General features: G+C 43.5%; 1 protein-coding gene across 1 annotated transcript in view; it reads right to left on the bottom strand.

The window, feature by feature from the left end:
- The window catches only part of LOC109290918 (catenin alpha-3-like), a 793,541-nt gene that overhangs the window by 518,196 nt on the left and 250,630 nt on the right, over positions 1-24,715 (bottom strand). The window contains exon 2 of the mRNA XM_019507738.1: positions 14,281-14,484. Within this exon, the coding sequence (XP_019363283.1) occupies positions 14,281-14,484 (204 nt within the window). The remainder of the gene's footprint in view (positions 1-14,280; positions 14,485-24,715) is intronic.

Below are 24,715 nucleotides of genomic sequence, written 5' to 3'. Positions count from 1 at the left end.
AGATAAAACTACTGGGGGCCTGGACAAATGACACATTTTACATGATTGTCAGTTATCCAGGATCCAGAATGTACAGGCATGCAGCTATCCTAGTATAGCTTCACGTAGCATCTACTACAGGATCTCACATGGAGGTAGCAGGGAAGCAAGTAATAATTTACTTGACTTGAGCAACAGCTACCCTAGAAGAAGCTAGACAGATGATACCTGATAATACCTACACAATTATAGCTTCCACCAGTTTAGGTCAACCTGATTTTTCCCAGAGTCATTCAAGTAAACTATTTTACTTTACAGCTTTACATCATCAGGCCACTTCTTGTTTATATGAATGTAAAAGCCATTCTTAATGATGTAGATTTTGTTCACAGAACAAGAGGCTCTTACACTTTCACAATTGCAAGTTGAGACTGGCATAATTTTTCATGTCAAATTTGTTGGCAAAAAATGCACATTCAAAAATAAATGTTTGGCAAATCTGTATTGCCACTAGGTTTGCTGGGAGGAAAAATGCTTAAAAAATGAGAAAACTATAATCATTTGTTATCTTCAAAACCAATGTTTTGATTTTTCATTAAATTTACTTTTTTAAATTCAAAGGTATTTAAAGTATCAGTTTCTTCTATTCTAATCAAGTTTCAATTTTGTTGAAACACAATGTTTGTTTGACCCTGACTGCCAAATTGTCAGTGAACCCAATAATTTAACTGTCATCCAATCCCCTAAATCAGTGGTTCTCAACCTTTTTTGTACCAGGACCCATTTGTAAACATTGATGGTCAATCCCAACCCAGTACCCCTCACTCCCAACCCGCTGTCCCCCACCGCCAGACCCTCACAGTGTGTGAGACATGGGATGGGTGTATGAGGCAGCAGGGACCCTAAAAATCCCCAAGCAGCCCCTTGTAGGTTGGAACTCTGTCAGCCTGCAAGGGAAAAGCCATAGTTTCCAACATTTTTCTCCTTTAAAGGAGAATTAATTTATAAAGTTTATTGATCCATTTTTAACATTTTTTCATGACTCTTTCACATATTCTGGTGAACCACTTTTGGGTCATGACCCACAGGTTGGGAAACACTGCCCTAAATGACCCAAAGTTATAATATTTACAAAACTGATTGGCAAAACTGAGATAGCTGTAAAGTCACTAGTATTTCCTCATGATCCTATGGTTTTCCTGGTGGCAGGCAAGATCCTGGTTGAAATTAAGATAAGGGGTGGCTAAACTTTTGTTGAGTAGCTTTGTATCATAGTGTCTAAGATTCAGTTAAGATGTTTTTAAAAAGGCCTCCTCAAAGATAAGAAGTTGAGATGCAAGTTCTTTTAAAACCAATAGAAATTTACCATTTAGGGAGCCTTAGACATCTAAATAAAGTAAGCAATTGCCTGACACTGAACTATTCAAAAACTTTTCCTTTTAAAGAAAGGGACAAGATGCTTGTTCAACTTTAGCAAAGTCAGACGATGGCTTCTTGAACAGAGCTTAACACTTGCCTTTGTAATCCACAACATTTGGCAAGATTTTGCTCTAAATTAAACAATCCATAGTCACTGTACAAGATATCTGTACACATACATACACATGATCGTTTAATGGCTTACACACTATAAATGTGTACTGATTGGCAAGCCAGTCAATTGACCAGTCAAATACTGTCAATTGACTGAATATTTTTGGCTGCTCAATGATTATAGCAATTTTACAAAAAAAATACATTTTTTTTGTAGTTTTCTTCACAGAAATATGATTTTTATTGTTTTTTGACACGTTTCTTAATAGAAAATCTGTGCTTTTTTGTGCATTATTTGGGCCTTTTGACAATTTATTTTCATTTTTTGACTGATATTTAACCAGTCAAATAACCAAATTTTATTTGACCAGTCAAGTACCCAACCCTAATTTTAACAATAGTTGTCTAAGTACTGTATTTCAGAAGTATAGTGTTAGCAAATTACTATTCCAGCTAGAGTTGCACTGATATATCAGTCCATATCATTTCACCATCGTTAAAAAGAAAATTGACATTATTGGCAACCGGCTTATTTTGGCCAATGTGGATGATAATGTCACCAATAAATGCACACACATGGCCAGGGATGCAGTCAGGCAGCTTGGAGAGCAGTGTCTGGCTGGTAAGTCTGGTGGGGGGAAGCAGCATGGGGGAGGGAATGGGTGTGGGGGGGCTGATCAAGACCCCCATGGTAAGGGAGGAAATGGGGCTGGGGATGAGGCAGAGACAGGTTCTGCCCAGCTAGGGTGGGGAACAGGGCAGAGCTGTGGGCAACTCATCCAGAGGGTATTGGGGGGCAGGGAGGGGAAACAGGTCTTGCCACTGCACACACCCCTGGGGGAGGCATGGAGGGCATGTGCCTCCCAGATTTGTGCACAGGGTGAGTGCAGCCTGCTCACTGCATACTCAGGGCCCAGGGCTGCACTGGCCTCTTCCCAGTGGGGTGGATGGGCTTGGGGCAGGTGCCAGCACTGAAAGGGGTGGCTACAAGGGAGCTACAGTGAATTTTGGGTGGCTGTAGCACATCCCATAATCCCTCCCTCCTAGTGCTGCCACCACCCGCCCCACCTTCACCCAGTCCAAGCACAGCCCCAGCCCAGCTCCCCCATTAGGAAGAGGATGGCACAGCCCCACAGTGAGTAGCCTGCCCTCACCCCACACACAAATGAGGGGGTTATGTGCCCCATGTCTCCCTTGGGGGTGTGCGCAGTGGCAGGAGCATCCCCCACAGATGAGTGGCCCATGGCTCTGTCCCATGCGTTGCCCCAGCTGGGCAGTGCCTGCCCCTGCCCCAGCCCCATTCCCTCCCTCACTGTGGGGGCCTCAAACTTCTCCCCACATACTCCTTCCCTCCCCCATAACCTTTCCTTCCCACAGACTTACTGGCCAAATGCTGATCTCCAAGCTGCTGGGCTGTATATTGGCAATTGGATTGGTATTGGCCAATAAGGGTGATTATAAGCAGCCACTGGTATTGTCCAAAAAAACTTTATCGGTGCACCCCTAATTCCAACACTGATTATTAAAAGAAATACCAATATATTTATTTTAAAATAATCTTTTTTGCCCTGTTTTGTAATGTATTACATACCAGACTACTATGTCTATTGCAAAATATATACTCCTTTAAGACTGAACAATGCCTTTACTGTTTGTGCATTCCAGAACCAAACATTTTGGTTCCCTAACATACACTGAAAAACTACTGAATCATTAGTCCCACTGCTAAAGTCAGCATTTGTAGAGGTATTTCTTTTCCCTTGGCATAAAAACTCTGAAGTTTAGCACTGATTTCAGTGGAATCTGGATTTCACATTTGTGACTTAGAAATTTAGAGTAAACTGAGAAATAATAGCAAACAGATTCTAGAACAACAGAAACTCTACTCTTAACTTATTTAGAACATTTTAAGCTACATTTCAATTGCCTTTATTTGCACTGATTATCCATTTAGGCTGCTTGCAGACATTAAAAAAACAAAAAAAACCCCACACTTTACCAGAAGCAGCAGTGCGTTACTTTAACACAGTTCCATGGCATCTGTATAGATCATACTCTTCAGCTGATTCAATCAGCTATTAGATAAGAGCACCAAAAAATCCCCACTAAAGTGCCCGATCTATACTCTACAAACGTTGGGCAAGTGGGGTCCAACTAACACAATGCCTCTTCCAGGCATGCTCTGTGTGAAAGCATGCTGAGTTTAAAATAAAGCACCATTTTTTTCCACTTTTGCAAGCAGGCTTACTCTATATATAATCCCTCTAACTCCATATTTAATGAGTATTACCTGTTTGGTGGGACAACCTGCAGAGTAAGGTAATATATTCAGTGTAAGTAAAGGAAATACAATCTTGTCTTTACACTATATTGAGTTAATGTCTTACCATTTTTTTTAGCTCATTTACTTCATAGTCATATTTTATTGACATCATTAATAGAAAAGATCAAGAGATTGTGATAAATAACTGCTGTCTCCTGGAAGCTCTTTTCTTTATTGAGGTAGAGTTGTGAAATAACCAATTGATAACTGATAGCCAGGTCTCTGACAAATCTGTTTAATCCAAACTCACTAATGGCCATAAACTATCCTCAATTACATCACAGTTCTTCCAGAGGGATCAATATTAATTACATGTAGATAGGAAGAGCACTAAAAATGAAACACTTTGAAATGCACTCCTTTCAATTAACTATATCTAAATATTTCAAAACCCCTTGCACTCCAAAAGGAACACTTCACTTTCAGGAAGTGTTCCTTTTCGGGATAAATATTGCTTGTCCTTCTCACTACATTCCAATGTAAACAGTTACTTGTCTCCCTAAAATTCCTTTTGCATTTTTGATTGGTTATCTTGCAGTTCCTGTCCAGCCTTATATACTCATTTGAACAATTGTATTGTTTCACCTCAAAAGTGTCTTTCTTCCTCTGATTGAAAAAAATATTAAACTTTGCTCATAGCCATGCATTTTAAGTCCACATGATACTATTATTGATTGTCCATAGTCTGACCTCCCATGAGCCATAGAATTTCACCTCCTAGTTCCTGAAGAAGGTGTTCAACTTCTGGTTGAGCTACAGCATATATTTTGGAATGAGTCCACTGCTAAAACACACCCTTGCTCTCCTCTCCAATAAAAGGCAAGAGGCTGGAAAATGGAAGCCATTTCTACCCTGTATCAGACATTGGGAGCTCCAAAACCTGTTAATTATGAAATTGGACTCTCTGTGGAATAACTATTTGCACTACAAACCTATGAGATGGAAGCAAAAAATGATTGGCTATGCTGTCTCCCCCTCCCTACCCCCACACCCCCAGAAGAACAGGTAAACAGTCTCTCTCGATCATTTGCCAAAAATATATACAATTCCCAGTGTGAGAGAGCTGAAAAAGAATTAGAGCTGGGAGCGTGGCGGTTCCAGAGCGGCCACTCGCTGCACTTAAAAGAGCCCAGCAGGGACCCACGTAGGGTGGAGGTGGAGATGGGAGCGGAGAGAGGCATCTCCTATGGAGGGGAGAGCAGAAAAGGGGCTGCAGAGCCAGGGAGCCCAGGGAATTTGGTCCAGTGTGTAGGAGAAAGCTGGATGAAGATAGGAAGCAAGGAAGCAGCGGATGATTCACTGGAGAAGAAACAGAAGCAAGAAGAAAGGAGAAACTATGAGAAGCCGAGGAGGGGCAGATGCTCAAAAAAAAAAAGGCAAGCATCAAGAGTCCTGGGTTTTGGCCATTATATCGGTGGTGTTAGAGACTATCCTTAGAGAGGATGTTGGTAAAAAAAAAATTTTTTTAATTGTAAAAACTGTTATGAGTGTAAAGGAACTTGAAAATTAATAAACAAAAAAAAAAACCCTGTAGTTTAACAGCACTTAATTGTGGTTTCAGTGAAATTCTTAATTCGGGCATCAGGCAAGAAGGGCTTCAGATAAGCAAATAACTGCCAAAATCTGTGAGCGACTGCCTATTGCAGAAGTAATACCTCCCAACTAGTAACATCAAAATTAAAGAAGGGGGCACACAGGAGTTGGAACCAACACAAGAGATAAGAGGCAAGGCAGTTAGCACAACCATCACACCCAGTAACACAAGTTTACCCCATCATGTCTGAATAAGTACCATGATCTTTCTGTGACTAACTACCAGCCATCCTGATTCAAAATAGTTCTTGTCACAGAGCATTAAGGTGTGCCTGCTCCTTTAAGGGCAGAACCTGCCTAAAGAGAGGGCCCTAGGAGCCAGCCAGAAACCCCACAGGTGCAGGTTGCCGTGGCAGCAGGGTAATGAGGGAATTAGCCTGCACCTGCACTCAGTCAGCTGACCAGAAGAAGGCAGGGCAAGAGGCCAAACTAGACTGAGGCCTCATCACAAGAGACATCATTGAAATACCATCTGCGAGGCATGGGGCATGGTAAAGGGGTGGTTTTGGAGCCACACATCTAGCCCATAAGGTTTGGGGGTATCATAAGGCACCTCCTGAGTGTGGGATTCAGTAAGGAGTCCAACAACTCACAGGGTTTAGAGGAGTCTGTCATACTGTGACCAAGCAGCAACTCAAGGGCAGCCTTCCAATTAATCATTTAAACCAGCAAGATGTGGCAGACAAAATTAGTAGGCACCCATAGGGTATGGTGCCCTAGGGACATCATGGCCATCCCTGGGGAGGATATATAATGACAGTTCCCATATTTTTTTTCCTTTAACCTATGAAGCCCTGGCAGCTCCATGGCTGCTAAATTTCAGAACGATTTACTGTAAACTCAGAAAAAATTGTGAATTTGCATTATACCTTCCTGTGCTTTGAACATTAAGCCATACAATAACTATTTTAGGTGGCTGCTTCCTAGCTGCTACAGGGCACATCTACACAAGACACTAACTGCACAGTAGCCTAATAATACTACATGGTAGCACATCACAGCACAAACAGTGCTAATATGCTACTGTGCAGTAGCATCACTGAAAAGGTATTCAATGGTACTAACGTGAAGTAACTCAGGTTACTGCACATTTATTTAGCACTCGATTTTCAAGTACTAAATTAAATGCACAGTAACCACTGTGCACTAATGAACATGTAGATGCACCCACCGAGTATGAAAGAGGCACCAACTCATCCATCCCACACCACTTTGGTTTTGCCATGTCAATTCAAGAGACCTCAAACTAGATGGATAGGATTTATATCCTGTCCTACCTGTAGGCAGGGAGATCATACTTTACCTGAACCTCTCCAGCCTACCCACCAGTTTGGATGTGATGGTATCTGATCACCATCCCCAAACTTCCAAGGAAAGGTAAACCCTTAAACCTTCTAATCTCTTTTTGCTCCAGCTAATCAAGACAAAGCTCACTGGAACTGAATTGCAGTGGTTTCACTGTAAATAACAAACTGTTTCTATTTTCAAATATGGAGATGACAGGATTCAGAGCAATTGTTGGTACAATTTAAAAAACTACCATCATACTAATGGAATCCAAACTTATGGTAGAGGTGATTTCTTTTATTAGACCAACTAGATATTTGCAACAAAAAATTCTTTATTTGCAAGCTTTTGGGCATACTCACCCTTTTTTGGGCATAGACAAATACAAGGATTGTAAAATTTCTCCTAGGTGGAAATGGAAATTCATATTTTACAGGAGAGCTGAAGTTGTTGCAAGATCTGGTTGGAAAAGTTCATTTTGTGAAAATTAGAGTCAGATAAAAGTTAGAGCAGTCTATTTACCTCAAAGTTGCCTAATGGCAAGCAGATTGTTGAATTATGTTTCCTTCTGGTTGTGATGTTTCATATTTTATAGGACGGTGGGTAGATGGAAGGCTCTTCTGGTCAAGGGATTTATCAGAAAAAAACATAATTCAACATCCTGCTTGCCATCAGACAACTTTGAGGTATATAGACTGCTCTAACTTTTATCTGAGCCTAATTTGCACAAAATGAACTTTTCCAATCAGGAGATTTTACAGCACCTTCAGCTTTCCTGTGAAATATGAATTTTCATTTCCACCTAGGAGAAATTTTACAATCCTTGCATTGTCCTATGTCTGAAGAAGGGTAAAAATGCCTGAAAGCTTGCAAATAAAAACATATTTTCGCAAATATCTAGTTGGTCTAATAAAAGATCTAATCTCTACCGTGAGTTCTGATTCCTTTTGCGTGTAAACCAATATGGCTACAACTTTCATCCCTGAATCATACTAATGGAATTTTTCACATCTTATTATTTTATAAGCAATTATTGTAATGTGTTATACGAAAACAGAAATGAATTCTATCTTCATTTTTTTCAAATGGCCATAAAAGTTACAAAATTACTCAAGATCTTAAATGTTTTGTGTATTCTACAGGTACTATAGTTTTGAACAAAAGAAAACTATTACCTATTTATTGATGTGTAAAGTATTACCAGAGGTTTAAGATTTATATTGCATTCAACAGATAAACTGAAGCTGACTGCGGAGAAAAGGGTTAAAACTAAAAAAAGCTTTATGCGTTTCAGTTGAATTTAGAGGCATTAATGTAAGATTGCTGTAGATTTTCTTCAGTTATGATAAATGATTTAGAGGAAGAGATCAGCAGGTATAATCTCTTTGAAATGAGGAAACAGCTGAGATACATGGATTATCTTAACCTCTTTACTTTATTATGTTGAGGTCAAAAAAATCCTTATCAGAATGGCCCTGGATTGGTTAACTGGCACCACATATAAAAAAGAAAAGAATTTTAGGTCACAAAAGGAGAAAGAAATAGCTGAATTATACAATTATCCTCTTAATTAACTGTGTTGGATGAATCATTCTGAAGTATCCTTCAATAAGATCAGAATAGCAAAAAAAAATGTATTGTTTCCTGAAGAAAGACATAACATTAACACTGTGTACACATATTAATAGTATCTATCTTTTCACCTTTATTTTATAGCTGGCAGTTACATGGTAATGTGCCAAACTAGTTACTGAAATCTAAAATCTCTTTTTAAAACACTATCAAACTATCACTTTTTCTAAGAGAGAGTGCATCAGGTAAGCATGTCATCCAGTTGTGTTTCTGGATTTACTAACAATGCTTAACCTCACAATTTTGCACTTAAAGCATCTCGGCATCTGCCCTAGTTCTCCCTATGACTGATGAATTGTAACTGGTTAAATGTTGCCTTTTAAGAGGTATATGGAAATGGATTACTTACACATTTAACAAAACAATTTTCTTTGTAGTGTGAAAGTAAATATAGAACTCATAGCCCTCAAATTCCAAGAGATCCAGAAAGTAAAATTATATAGAGACTTCCTGTTCCAAGCAGTCAAACAAAAATATCACCTTACCAGTGACAATTCACAATTCTTATCAAATGTCCTACATATGTGCTTAAGTCTGGGATATATTATTTTCAATCATTTTCTGAACAAAATATTATTTTAAAAACCTATGGTATTTTGTCCTTCGTCTAGCTTATAGTTTATGATAATGAACAACTATTTCCATTTATAATAACCATTGTTTTTCAAGCAATGTTGTGCAAGTATACTTTCCAAGTGGAAGACCTGACCTTGGGGTATACCAGGCATGTGGCATTGCTTGCAAGTCCAGCAGCTGGTATAAAGCCATGAAACAGTCCCAACTGTGCTAAGACAAACTTCAGGAGTGTTCCATACCCATGAAAGGTGAAAAGTCCTTAAAGTAATGTGCTGTGTTATGGCATCTCTATCCCCTGAAGTTTTAAAGAACAGGTTAGACAGACACATAACTAGGATGGTTTCATCAGGAATGATCCTGCCCTGAGTAGTGGGCTAGACTAGACTACCTTGTCCCTTCTACTCCTATCTTCCTATGATGACATCAAGTTTGATTATATTTCATTTAGGTTAGGCACATACATTCAAAAATATTGAGGCAGAGGTAATCTAAGTTTCATAGCTTACTCTAGGCATGCTTTTACAAGTGCTCTGGAGTTGGGGGGGTGGACAGGCATTTTAATTAGATTGGATTTGGGGCTCCCAAAAGCTGCTCTAATTAAAATACCCATAGCATCTCATGTATTCAGCATCCTGTGTTTCAAAATGGCCCCTGCTGCCATTTCAAAATTCAAGGATGCTGAATACATGAGACAGTGCAGCAGGCTGGAACGTTTTGATTAGAATGCTCCAGCGGACTAGCTTAGTCAAGTCTGCTCTGTCACATTCTTAACAGAAGGCATTGGAGCATATGTTAAAGAGCCCTAGGCTGTATGTAGATGAAACGGAGCCCCTAAATTGAACCAGTGGGTTTTAAAAAACACTGCTTCAATTTAGGGCTGATTAAACCCCTATGTTGTGCACACACCCCTCTGACTTACTTGGCTTTCCAGCAGGAAGGGCAGGGCAAACTGCCAGTGAGCAGAGCAGTCCCTGGGCTAATGGAGGGGTGGGGCTGGTGTTTCCCTCTGTGGCAGTGGCTTCCCAAACCCACCATGTCTGCAGCTGTCATCTCAGAGCAGCCAAACTCAAGCTGAGTTCCAAGGCACCTCTGTGTGAGGGGGTAGCAGGGAGAGCTGCAAAGGTGCATGGGATGCCAGTGGACAATGACCTAAGTTGACTCCAGAGGGGATCTGGTACAGAAGTTTGATAGGCCGGTCTAACCTAAGTCAATTAAGTCTGATACTAAATCCATTCAGGTTTACCTTAGTTGGGTTCTGCCATTTTTAACCAAGTGGGCTGAATTTCTTTTCTGTTACAGGTTTAGACTGATTTCCAATCACTTGTACCAGTTTACGTGTAGTGTCTGTACCTGACCTTAACGGCCACATCAGCAATCTATCAAACTATACAGGGGCTCGGTTTTTTTTCTAATCTTATGGTTGAAAAATTTCTTACAAAGCTTATGAGTGCGTGCAGGACAGGTTCCACCCTGATACCTCAAGTTGGTTCTCCCTAGTCACCATCTAAGTTTATGGACCCGTTTAAAGATGACAGAATTTGGGCAAGTACATAAATTGCCATGTCCAGAGGTATTTTTTCAGTTTATATATAAAACTCAACTGGTTTTGCTTGCATCTCAGATGAAGTCGGGCATGCTGAGTCACATAGGTACAGGATGTCATGTATTCCAATGCCTGTAGATATTACTGTCCTTGCAAAGTGTTTATACAGGTGAAGAAGTTTACCATATTTACTCAAATCTAAGACAAGGGTTTTTTTTCCCAAATGGTATGGGGAGAAGGCACCTCATGTTAGATTTGCATACAAATCAGGCAGAAGCTGCGGAGGGAAGTGGAGTAGGGGGGCAGAAGGCTACTGTGGGTCTGACTCTGGCCATGACCTGGGCTCAGGGCCACAGTCAGAGCCACAGCAGCCACCTGCCCCCCTCCACTTGCTCTCTGTGGCTTCTGCTCCCCTTCCTTCCCCTACACCACCACCTCCTTCCCCTCTTACTGGCCAATCAGCAGCTCTGGGAAGGAACAGTGCCCAAGCAGCACCTGATAATAAGGGAGGAGGGAGTTGGGGAAGAGGCACAGACTGTGAGGAGCAAGGGGGAAGGGGAAGTTCGGGGAGGGGTAAAGGTTGTGGGGAGGAGCAGAGGCTGTTGGGAGCTGGGGGTATGAGGGTGCCACTGGTAGAGGGGACAAAAAGAAGCTGGCAAGGCAGAAGGCAAGGAGGCCACCTGACTTCCTCTGTTGTAGCAGTGGGTGGGGAAATGAATTACAGACAACCCTCTGATCATTAGATTCTATACATGGAAAATTATAACAAATGTATATATTTTCCATATATAGAATCTAATTATTGGGAAAATCATCTTAAATTCAGGGCCAACTTATATTCAAGTAAATATAATACTACAAAGAAGTTCTCCTGAGATATATAAGCCATTCCTGTTATCAAACTGAGTCAAGTAAGGTCAAAATGAACTCATTTCTTAAACTGGTGACAGATTTGATTTTTCTCTGTTAATTTTTAGACCCAGTCAAGTGAACAAGGACTGGATATGTAGGATGATTTTCAATATTTTCTGCCTAAATAGAAAATGATCCACTTGTCCATGTATGGAAATAATCAGATAATGAGGTGGTTTGTAACCACTGCCATACATTTTGTAAATATTCTCAGGGCTGATGAGAACATCCAACATGAATAACAGAATATTGGTGGCAGGAACGCTTTATTAAAAATTTCAAACATTTCATGTGACCTGGACAAGTTGCCGCATAAAAATGTGCACCTACAAGGCAAGAGAAGTATTCCATTCCCCAATATCCAAGGAAAAAATGAGAGAAGACAAGACATCATCACTTGCTCTCCACGTTTTTTCTGCTTACCCATCTGTACAGAACTGCTCCATAGCTCCAGGATCTAACACGGACTGCACCTTTTGAGCACAGAAAAGTTGTATGGGGGTCTAGAACTGGATGGTGTGACCCATCTACACAATGCCTAAAAGCATAATTTCTTGAACTGTTTTATGGAGGTCAATACAGTGAAGGAATTTAAGAAACCATTACCAAAGACAGGTGATGGGCTTGCAAGATACTGACTGATGGGTAAGCTGTTCTCAAAAGTGATCAAAACGGATGTTTTGAAGGTAATGGGTATGTTGAGAAATCTTATGGAAGCTGACTTTGAAGAGATTCTTAGGTGCTTTTTTGTCTTCTAGGGGAATCAGGCTGTCTAGGAGGGTGAAAATCTGTCCTAACTGTAGTAATGCCACCCTGTAGGGCGGTGGTAGCCAACCTTTTCAGCTGGCATGTCACAAGTTAAGCCTCAACCCTCCCCAAGTGCCACTCTGATCCCCACTCGTTCAGTGGCTTACCTGATACCCCAGGCTTGTACCCTGGGGTGCCAGAATGAAGGCTCATGTACTACAAAGAATCTTCCTGTACACTTGTGACATGCATGCTGAGTTGCCCCCCTCCCCCTTGCTCTAGGAGCACACCCAAGGATCAAAAGATCAAAGGTTCACACTCAAATCCTTAGGGGAAACCAAGTGTTTCATTCTGTGCAAAAAGTATATGTTTTGAAAGATAGGTCGTCAATTGTACTCTGCCCTTCTCTGAATATCCGGGTGGTCCCAAGGGCTTTTCTGTACCTTACATTTAATATTTACTGGATACAAAGCAGCAGGGCTATTTCTGCTCCATTAAAGGAAGAGGCCAGGGCCACACTTCAAGATACACAGCAGCAACCATCTTGCTGAACTACTCCCCCTCTAGCTTGCTCTCTTCCTCCTGGCCCCACATATCTCAGCCTCCTGGTTGCCCAACAGTCCAGCTTCAAGAACAGGGCTGGAGAGTTCTCTAGGTAATGCCTTCCCCTTGGCCTGATGTTTAAAGCGTTTTGCTGGCAAACAGGAGATTCAGGTTAAAATTTCCTCTGAGTCAAGGGGAAAGACTAGACCCCACGTCACCTGTCTCCTGTGCAAATACCTTAACCACTGATCTATTAAGGCCAAAAGGTGGGAGAACCCTCCTTCTCCTTCAAATATATGCAAGTCATGATTTTTTTAGACTAAAGCATGGAAACTTACCTAGCATTACATATGAACAAAAGTGCCTACACAGCCAGAGTACAGCTTTCAGAGCATGCTCAGAAGTAAAACACAGACTAAGGATAGCCGCATGCAAGCACCAAAAATTGCAATTACATGGTTACAAACATGCCAGTCAGGTACATAAAGATAAAACAGGATCTACTCCAATTCTTTTGCACTCTGTGTTTTGGTGTCAATTTGATTTGCATTTGCTTTGTACTTTTGTTTGCTGCCACCGCAAATAGGAACTCCAACAGTTAGGTAGGAGAATAATTGCACAGAGCCCTTTGAAGGGATTCATAATGGTCTGTCTTTATGAAGTGGGAGAAAAGAAGCTAGAGTTTGCCAAAATATTCTGATATGGTTAAATAATACTTCATTTACAAGAAGTGCTGCACTTTCTGGAACTGTTGTATGTCATACATCCAGGAGTTTGTGTGAATTCTCCTGAATTACAATGACCTACATCTTACAGTTGAAGCTGTTCTGTGCATCAGGCGCTAGAAGCCTGTCAAAACTTCAAGGATAGTGCTATAACTTCATTGGTGAGTACCACAAATTATGGGCAAATACCCTTTCGTGTTCATCATGCACCTTTTCACTGGATTGGTCCAGAGTAAAGACCTGTTCAGTTAACTGAAATAGTAAAATGTCCTTCCTACAAGCATATTCATGAGTCACAAACAAGAATCTGACATCTAATGGCTGGGTCTGGATATAGAGGTAGAGTGCCATGTTAAAGGACCCCAAGGAAAAGAATCCTTAGGAATAAATCTCTCAAGATGCCAAGCCAAATACTAGCAGTGAAGGCCGTCCTGCATAAACTAGCAGATGAACTGGAAAACAAGAAGACCAAGAGATGAAGGCAGCCTGGGGAGTACCATGTTGCACCATGAGTAGGGGGAAGGAATTTAAGAGACACAGTGCAGCCCTGCCCATTGCCTGTAGCTAGAGGCAGAAGGACATTAAATCTATGTACCACTTCAATTAGCGCTAACAGGCAAAAGTTTCCCACTTTTGTGCACTGGATACACACACACTTACAGTAGAATGTAAATATGTACAACCATGCAAAGGAGAACTATTACTTTGCATCCCCCACATTAAATATTTTAAGAAGTCTGGATTATCAAAACAATAATAAAACGTCAAAGGCACCAATAATCACCAGACAGAATAATTCTACTTAACTCATTAAACATGATACATGGCTCCATTCATATGTGCTTTGAGGCATATATATAAAATAGTTGGAAAAGCTGGTCACTTACATCATTCATGTATTCAGAAAGAAGATCTTGGAGAGCCTGGCGGATGGCATTACACTCTGTGATAATATGTTCTCGATGAAAGTCACGTGTGCAGGAAGAATCAGCTAACAGAGCTGCCCCACTGATGATCGCTTCTAAACGCTTCTCTAGTGATGGCCTTATGTCCTCTTCTTTTATGGCAAGTGGATCCAAGATGATTAAGCTCTAGAAATTGTTTTTATGAGAAAAAAAATTACACTAATGCCTTGTCTTTGGTCATTTCTTCCCTGGATTACTATAACATTCTATTTCCCCATCTTCCTTCTTACCACTCCTTCCTATTCAAAAATAGCCAAAGAACTGTTAATCAAGGCAGTGGAAATGCATCTCATAGGAGCCTAATCAAAATAAATGGGCATTCTATTAGATGACCAGGTCGGTCATACTGCAAAGGCACAGTAGATTATTTCAGACCAGATAAACTGCAACCAGTCTATATCTTTTGGAGCACTCTCACTATACTCCCCTTCTCCCTGAATCCTTTAATTGGCTTGTGTTTCCTGCTACATCAGATTCAATATTTTCATCCTCACCCTCGCAGTCTCACAATGTCTCCCCATCATACTTTTCTCATTTCCTCATTTCCCAATCATATTTTACGTGTTGGATGAAATTATATTTATCAGTTTAGAATAGTTTGGTTCCCCAACATGGTAGTAACTGACTGCCATTTATTCTTTATTTGTTTATCCTCTTGACTCCACTCTGAAGTAGAGGAGTGTCATCGTGTCCTTTCTACAGATGAGGAACTGAGGCACAAAGTTACCTGGCCAAGGCCTTATAGGAAGTGTGCAGCAGAACAAGAAGTAGAACACCAGTCTTTAAGAAGAGGCTGGATGCCTACCTGGCTGGACTCATTTGAGTCCCGTTTCTTGTTTTTGGAGTTTTTGTTGTTCTCCCGCCCTGGCGGGGGGTCGGGCTAGAAGATCTACTAGGTCCCTTCCGACCCTTAATCTATGAAACTATGAAACTATGAAACCAGTCTCTTGAGTTCCGGGTTGCCACCTGTCTTTTATTGGCGAGTTTTGTCATTTACATTAATGGAAAATGGTTTTATCCTTTATCTAGCCCTCTGTCTACTAAACTACTCTCTTTTCTTCTTTCAATTTTTTCTTCAAAATGTATTTCATAAAGGATATATGCCTCTTTGTCACCTCCTTTCTCTGCCCTCATTTTCAATTTTATTTTAAAGCCAGGGGATATTCAACACCTCACAAGATTGGCCTCTTAAAGTCTGGATTTTTAAATTCAAGGAGAAAATCAACAGTGTTTGCCTTTGGCTTTAAAAAGCCATCTTGGATTATGTGATCAGGCTTTGATTTTCAGGCCAATGTGGCAACTGACTGGCAAAAAAGAAAAACATAGCACTTCCATTTCAAGAGACTGAATAAGCAAGCTGCAAAATACTTGTGTGTGTATAGAGATAGGGTGGTGTTAATGTTCTGAGGTTTTGTTTAAAATATATTAGGCTAACTACAGGCATTCAAAAAGCCTCTGATAGAAGCACTCCATTGCACTTTACTTAATTGCACTTTACTAACTATAAGTTAGAGCAGGAATGAACCAAACAGACATTCGCTATTCAGTAGAGGGGAGGGGGGACTCAGTGCCTGCCTGCACTGACCAAGGCCAGCAGACAGAGGACACTCCCACATGCATCCCAGGAGGCTGCTGGAGCAACCCTTCTCCCCATCCCTGCCTTCCTCCCTTACCAGTTGGCAACTGTCAGCAGTGGCTGGAGGAGAGAGAGAGGGAACAGAGCCCCCCACTGCAAGGGCCCCCTAAGGGCTTGCTTGTTGGGTAGCATCTTGGAGAAGGACCAGGCTGGGTCCACATGGCAAGGAGAGCTCCCTTCCCCTACACCCCAGCCTCTAGACAGCTGCAACCAAGAGCTGAAACACAAGGCTGCCTGGCCTGCCTTTTCACTGGGCCGGGGGGAAGGGAGCCCCTCTGCCACACAGACCCAGCATGACTCCCCACCAAGACCCAAGTCAACAAGCTGTGGGGGGGCCCTCATGTGAACATCTGTTCTGTTATGGCTTTAAAGAGCTCTCTATGCTCTTAACATATATTAAGTGTAATGTTTGTACCTAGCCTTAGAAATCTAGACCCAACTTGGGTCCTGTCTAGCCCTGAAAATTCCATGGGTGCAAAATTTATGACAGAGTCATATCACAGGATAAAATAGTGATAAAGTGACAATTAGTTGGACAATTTAAAAACTCTGCTTGTTGTTTTTAATACTTGTCTTCAATTAAATGAATCCTATATACAGAAAATAATCTGTATACAGAAATCCAGTGCATTGGAGCAGGCTCCCTGCATATGTATAGGAGCCCATTATGTGCCACAAAGAAATGAGACCTATGACAAAACCTTATGAAACAATAGTCCAATATGTCACAGTGTTAAGGAAACTCAGCAAGGCCTGTGGTGAGTTGCAGTTTCTGATCAGAAATGGAATAGCTTGTACCATTAAAGACCATGAGCTAGGAGAGAAGACTGCTTTGTGCAACCAGTTTAACCCTAGACAACAGGCTCCAGATATTCAGGGCAGAAGAAATGGTGAAAGCTCAAGCTAAAGGTCTGCATCCATAAGAAAGGGTTTTTTCCATGCCTTACATGCAGAAGAATGTAGCCAGAAAAGATCATATCAGAGAACAAAACCATGTGCAAAGAAAGCAGCTGCTTGAGGTGTATCTACCTGGGTGTATCTACACATCACCCTACAGTGACATTGTGATGTGCTATGTCGCCATATGGTGTGCTACAGTGATGTAGCGAATAGCTATTCTCTGTGTCTACATGTAACCGCCAGCTATGTCACTGAAGTGGCATGCTCCTCTTGTATAGACATGTAGACACACCCACTGTGTACTACAGCCAATTACACAGGAAGTGCAGGTTGCAGAATGGCCCCAAAATGTTCTGCCTTTAGGAAGCCATTAGAACTGTGATCGAAATAATCATGTAGCAAAATGCTAAAGATCCCAAATGTGTATGTCAAATGTATACCTTGATTGAGTTCTTTGTACATGTATTAGCATAGATACATAGAACTCAACTCAGCTTGGCTGAATTCTAAGTAGAACTATTAGTATCAAGCAAAATTGTGTAGATGGACTGGAGAATATGGATGTTTGTGAATGAAACAATTATTCCACACAAACTGGATACTGGGGTCCAGGTTAATAGAATCATATAGAATCATAAAATTATTGAAAATTAAGGTTGGAAGGGATCTCAGGACGTTGTCTGGTCCAACCTCCTGATCAAAGCAGGACCACTAGATCATCTCAGCCAAGGCTTTGTCTAGCTGAGTCTTAAAAACCTCCAAGGATGGAGAGTCCACAACCTCTCTGGGTAACAGTGTGCATCAAAATAATTATAAAATGCTGAGAGTAAGACCAAATGGAGAACAACAAAAATAAAAGGAACGGGTTATTCAAAAGCAAACCTATCTGTGAAAGCAAGATATGTAGTGAGCATCAGATGCAAAAATATCACATACAAACTCCCATTCATTGTGGTAGCTAAGCATGTTAAACCAATTTTAGATCAGGCTGTCTGTGAGAAGCTCAAGCTAATAAAACATGCGTTTTATAGAGAAGATTCACTCCAGAGTGATGTGCTGGTAACCTCTCCTCTCTAGAGCTAAGTACAGACAGTCAAAAAGCCTAAGGCAGAATCGACTCAATGTACACAGCTTCTTCTATGCTGCATAGGTTGAACTGATAACCAACTGAACTCACGTTCAGTTTGCAGTTGGGAAAGGCAGGGGGAGGCCTGCACTGATCCAGGCCAGTAGGCAGAGCAGTACTTCAGCATGTCTCCCAACCCGCTGGCCAGTTTGAGCCCAGCCAAGAGGGGCCATCCCAGATCGGCTCCCTAGTACATGCCCCCACCCCCTTGCTGTTCCACCACAAGGGATTGAGGAGTCCCCTGTCCAGGTGCTGGCCCACCTTGGAGAAGGCTCCCCCTCAGGGGGTTTCTCCCAGCCTGGGCTCCCCAGCCCAGGCAGCCCTGGGGAGCCAAGTCTAAGGCAAACAGCTGCAGAAGGGTGTAAGAATTTCCCTCAGCTCCCTGAGGCTGCCCTGGGCTGTACCTGAGACTTGCAGCAGCTAAGGGAAACAGCTGCAGGGTTCAGGAGGAAGTATTCCCCTCAGCTGCTTGGGGCTGCCCCAGACTGTGGGATCCTGGGCTGGAGTGGGGGGAAGCCACCCAAGGCAGGGGCTCTCTAGTGCCCCCGTGTTGAGCTGCACAGGCAGTCCAGAGGACTCCTTCTCCTCCCATCTTGTAGCAGCGGTTGAAGCAGTCAGCAGCTGGGAAAGGGGAGGAGGGAAATTCCCCTTAGTTCCCCAGAGCTGTGCCCAGCTAGGGACCCCAGGCCAGGGTAAAGGAAACCCTCTGAGGTTGGAGGTCCCTGGTGCCAGCACCCCTGGGGTTTGGGAACTCCTTCCTCCTCCCTCCTGTGGCAACTACTAAGGCAAGCATCTGTGCAGGGGAAGGGGAGGTGGGGAATTACCCCAGTGAGGGGAGGGCTGTGCAGGACTGAAAAGCCCCCACCACAGGGGTTTCCCTCCCCTGCACAAACTGTGTAGACCTGGACTAGGAGGGTCTAGGGGTCTGTTCCCCTGCCCCTCATGCCTATGGGCTGACGGACATAGGTAGGAAGCAGGCTAGTTAGCAGAGGAGCAGCAAGTCCCTGCTCCACTGGAGCAGACAGCACAGCCCAGCATTGCAAACCATCCTGGGATGGTGGGGGGCTGTGTGTTAACTTGAACCAGGAAGGTATCTGGAACAGAAGTTCCATAAACCAGTTTGACCTAAATCAGTTAGGTCTGATACTACATCCAACCAGGTTTATCTTAAACTGGTTTTGGCCATTTTGAAAGTGGTTTATATGCATGAAACTTCTGTTCTGTTACAGGTTTAAATAGGTTTCCAATCACTTAAACTGGTTTATGTGTAACTTCCATCCCCAGTTTAGGGAATTGGGATTGCCATGTTGAGAATATGGATTGTGGATGTTGATATACAAGAAGGGCCATTGTTTTGATGAGGAGGGAAATATAATGATGTGTGAATAAAAAGTTATGATTTAAAGATGGCCCTTTATAATGGGTAGTGTTGTGAGTATGGAAATTGAAAGATGAACCTCGTGCAAAAAGAAAGCCAAAGATTCAAGACGGATGCAGCTCTCTGCAATTGTCATTAAAATATTTTTCTTTTTTCATTCTATCATTATCTCATGAACCCTCAGAAGAATTAGAACTTCTGCGAAGCCCAAGGCCTGTGCCTCTGGAAATCCTGAGAGAAGACAGAAAGTAATGTCCTGCTTGTTCCTGTGCCAGACTCCCAGCTCCAAGTTGGTAAATGGAATTCACCATTTGGAACATGTGTAGAATAATGTCGAGGATATCAGCATTATTCTATGCAGATAAACTTTATAGATTTGGAAGGGAAAGTATGCCAGAGACACACCTCCTACCCTAGTCATGGAGAACCCTATGCCAGATAGCCACCTGGCTGGGATGATTGAGGAACACTGTATTTAGTTCTGAACATTTGACTCAACTCTTCTCCCTATAACATAGTTTTTTCTTTCACTACCTTGAGGGGAAAATAGAGATATTTATTTGACTGTCTGGACAATCAGAAGTATTGCAACAGCATTTTAAATGGTATTCAAATTACTATGCTCACTTCTAAGATCCCTGTTAGCACAGAAGAAAGGAAATAGCTCTGGAGACACACTTGTGCCAAAAGTGATGGGCAGATTGTTTTGGTTCACTTGAACAGCATAGAAATGTAATCACATTAGAAATGTAATCATGGAGCATTTCTATTTTCGCTCATAATTAGCTCTTTGCTATAGCTTTCTCCTGCTAGTTGGATTACACTTGAATGCAAAGGAAAATTGCACAAATTTTACAGGGAGAACAGCATAACTAAAAGCAGTTATCCAGCACAAGGTTCATTTGTTAAAATGAGCTATATTTAATGCTCAGTAGTAACAGGTAAAAAGTACCATCCTGTTTTGAAGGACTTCATGGGAAATCAAGGAAATGCAGTAAAAAAGTTTGCATTTACATGGTAAGCAGTGCCATCAGAGACTTAAAATGTAGAGGAAATTAACACCTTTCACCTGTCACCACTACATGCTGCATGAATAAATTATTTAAAATGCAGCATCTACACAGTTTTCAGAAATGGGATCTATGTTTTTAAAGATATTTAAACACTGTCTTACCTAGGTTTTAATTATTCTGATTGCTCACAAAGGCAACACCCATTGATAAATATTCTAATATTATAAAAGCTTAAGTCAGTCTGTCTGTCTGTCCATAACAGACAGCAAATAGGAGTGCGAACAAGCAATCTAACAGGAGCTGGTGGCAGTGGAGCACCGCCATGATGGTGGGCATACAGGAGACAGAGGGCGGGGCAAGGCCAGTGCAGCCCTGTCCTGCTCCCTGGAGGCAGGGGCAATGGAGTGGATGGAACAGGGGGGCAAGCCCAGCAGAGCTTGCCCTGCCCCCCCGCCCTGCTCTTTGCAGATGGCGACAATGAAGCGGAAGAGGGGGGCGGGCCTTACCCCTCCCTTACTTCTTGCAGGTGATGGCGGCAGTGGCATGGGGGAGAGTGGGGTCTGAACACCATGGGGGGGTGAGGCCACTGGTGCTGGCCTCGACCCACCCCTCCCCCCTTCCATCATCACCGCCTGCAGGGCCAAATGCAGGACAATGCGATGGCAGTGGGGGCAATAGCGGGCATGCCGCAGAGGTGGTGGGGGGAGGGGCAGGTAATGTGGGAGGAGAGGGGGCCTGAGTGGGGAAAAAGCTGATCTGCCATGGTAGGGAGGGATAACAGCCTGACCCAGCCCAATGCAGCCACAGAAGCAGCTGAAGGACAGAAGGAGTGGGACTCTTCCCCCACTTGGGCCTGGACCCACTCATCCCCCACCCCGCTTCCCCACATTGCCTGCTCCTCCCATCTCCGAGCTGGCCCAATGTGAGCGGGGCTGAGTGGGTACACCATGGCATTGGTGGTGATGGTGGGGCCAGGGGAGGACTGGGCCTGGGCCTGGGCCTGATGCAGGGGCAGGGAACGAGCACAAGCCAGGGGAAAACCTGGCCCACCATGGCAGGTCCTTCCTAGTTTGGAGAACATTAGTTTAGTCTTTTATGAGACAATGATAGAAGAAGTTCATTTTTCCCCTCTACAATTGGTGGCAAAAAACACACTTTTTCTAAACTGGAAGGGAACTAGGAGTGTATACAAAAAGTCAGGCAGCCTGTTGGGGAGATGCTTTAACTGTTTCTTTACACAAAGTGCCATGGGTTAGGGAGCCATTGAACCTAATAGACATTTGTCTGTTGGGTCTTGGGGACTCAGAGCCTGCCTGCACTGATGCAGACCAGCAGGTGAGGGTGCTCCAGCAGCCTCCCAGGAAGCTGCTAGACTGCCCCTCTCCCTGGCTCCCCTCCCACCAGTTGGCAACTGTCAGCAGTAGCTGAAGGGGAGAGAGAGGGGCCTGCTGTGTGCCCCACCCCCAACTACCCCTTCTGGGATCTTGGGAGGAGCCGGGCCAAGCCCACACAGCAGGTGTTGGCTCTCTTCTCCATGCACAAGGATCTTGACAGAGGCAGAGGCTGCTACATCTGGAGCTGGGGCAGGGGGAGAAATGGAGCCCCCCAACATGTGGACCTAACCCAGCGCCCCCCCAAGACCTCATCAGGGAGAGCCAGACCACATCCATGGGGTGGGGGGGCTCCATTTCCCTCCCCCTACCCCAGGTCCAGGTGCAGCAACCTCTGCTGTTGTCAAGATGCTCACACAGCAGACAGGGAGAACGGAGCCCCTCCTGACTTGCGAGCCTAGCTTGGCTACCTCTGCTGAGGTCTTGGGGGGAGCCAGGCTGGGCCCATGAGGTGGGGGGCCTCCATTCTTTTCCCTGTCCCAGCTCCAGACATAGCAGCCTCTGCCACTGTCAAGATTCATGCAGAGAGCATAGGGGAGCTCAGCCGGGATAACTGGAGGGAGCACATGCAGCAGGTGTGCTTCCCTTTCACCAACCCACTGACTGCACAGAGAGGAGACAGGGGTATGCAAACACCAGCCCAGTCCTGAAAATCCATATGGGATTTGAGCAGAATCACGCAAAATTAACCCTCACAGGGAACCTGTACACAGGTTCCCAAAGGGGGGTCTGTCTTAGAGCACCCTGTCTGATACTACATCAGACAAAGGTTAAATATATGTGCATTCAGCTATTTTAAAAGGACACTGCAGCCATGAACTTTTGTTGTGTTATGGCTACAGAGCACTTTTGGCGGCCTCATCACATAAAAAATGTAACTTCTGTATACACCCCAAGTAGTTCTGAAGCCAGGAATCCTGAATAATCCTGGAATTAAATGTTCTAGTGTAAGAAGGAGAAAGGATCCAATGCCTTTAAACATGAAAACTCTTCTCATCCAACAATGGAGGCATTAAATAGTAGGGCTGTGTGAAGCTTCAGTCCCTGATTCGATTTGGCAGAGATTTGGCCTGATTCAGTGGCTGAATCTCCAAATCCAAACTGAATCAGAGGACTCCTTCAATTCTCCAAATCAAATTGGAACCCTCTGAATTGATTCGGAGAGATTCTAAAAGATCTGGCGATTCAGACATAGACACAACTTTAAATGTTTTTTCTACATACCTCTAGGTAGCAGGTGGCTCATGAATGCTGTGATGGTGGGGCAGATGGAGTGTCCCACAGAAACACAGGGGGCTCCCCAGTGCACTTGGCAGCAGAAGCAGAAGTGGACCAGAAGCACTTTCGGTCCACTTCCAGGTCCAGCGGGGAGCACGCTGGGGGGCCCCCACATCTCCCCAGTTCAGTAACTGGTGCCTCCAGGTCTGGGGGGCACCCAGGGTCCCCCAGAAGCTGATCACCAAGCCAGGGGACCATGGGGGGGCTGTGTACTTCCAGTCCACTTCCAGGTTAACCACCAAGCACATGAGGAGCTCCCCCGCACTCCTGTGGGATGCTCCATCCATCCCAGCATTGCAACGTTCTGAGCCTGGTACCTTGAGGTATGTAAAAAAAACATTTAAAGCTGTGTTTATGGTCAAATTGCCAATTGTCCGAATAAGCATCGAATATTCAGATTTGGATTCAGCCGAATCAAATCGGGGACAGTGAACCGAATCAATGAAGCGAATCACTGTCCCCAATTCGGCCCAAATCCAAATCCAAATCCAAACTGAATAGGGCCTGTTTCACACACCCCTATTAAAAAGCAGATAGAAAAACAACCTGGACATTATCAAATTAGTTATTTTCTGTATAAAGCCCTACTTGTGTTTTGTACTCCATTACCTTTTCGGAAGTGAACAGTCAGACTTTTGGTTATGTTACACATTTATCAATATAAATTTACTGACAATACTGTCCTTTTCTACAATAAATCTTCTTGGCTGTTTCAAATGGATGGCCCTGATCTCCTCAGAACTAACTATCATGTGCACCACAATCCGTCATCCATGTGGCAGTGAAATAATGAATCCAGCAAAGTCAATGGTAAAACGCCTGTAAACTTTACTGTTCCAGGATTTCACCAGGGACTTCACAGGGAAGGCCTGAGATATAGCTTAGATATTTCTACAAAACTAAAAATAAAGAACTCTTCAACTAAACGTTCCACAGTAGAGCTGCTTTACATTTTTGAAGGAATGGGGAAGTTTCATAGTTTCATAGTTTGTAGGGTCAGAAGGGACCTGAGCAGATCATCAAGTCCGACCCCCTGCCCTGGCAGGAAAGAGTACTGAGGTCAAATGACCCCAGAAAGGTGTTCATCTGGCCTCGTCTTAAAGACCCCCAGGGTAGGAGCCAGCACCACTTCGCTTGGAAGTTGGCTCCAGATCCTAGCCGCCCTGACAGTGAAGTAGCACCTCCTGATGTCTAGTCTGAATCTACACTCTGCCAGCTTGTGACAGTTATTTCTAGTCACTTCTGGTTAGTGCTCGGGGAAACAAGGATTCCCCCAATGCCTGCTGGTCCCCTCTGACTTGTTTGTAACAGGCCACTAGATCCCCCCTCAGCCTTCTCTTGTGGAGGCTGAACAGGTTCAGGTCCCATAGCCTCTCCTCATAGGGCCTGCCCTGCTGCCCCCTGATCATGTGAGTGGCCCTCCTTTGGACCCTCTCCATGTTGTCCCTATCCCTCTTGAAGTGCAGTGCCCAGAACGGGATGCAGTACTCCAGGTGCGACCTAACCAGTATTGCACAGAGGGGGAGGATCACCTCCTTGGACCTGCTTGAGATGCATCTGTGGATGCATGACAAGGTATGGTTGGCCTAACTGACTGCATCCCCACAATGCTGGCCCATGTTCATTTTGGCATCA

The sequence above is a fragment of the Gavialis gangeticus genome, unplaced genomic scaffold (assembly GCF_001723915.1).
Source record: "Gavialis gangeticus isolate Ggan-Ray unplaced genomic scaffold, GavGan_comp1, whole genome shotgun sequence".
NCBI classification, from domain to species: domain Eukaryota; kingdom Metazoa; phylum Chordata; order Crocodylia; family Gavialidae; genus Gavialis; species Gavialis gangeticus.
This window is presented reverse-complemented; position numbering and strand designations above follow the sequence as displayed.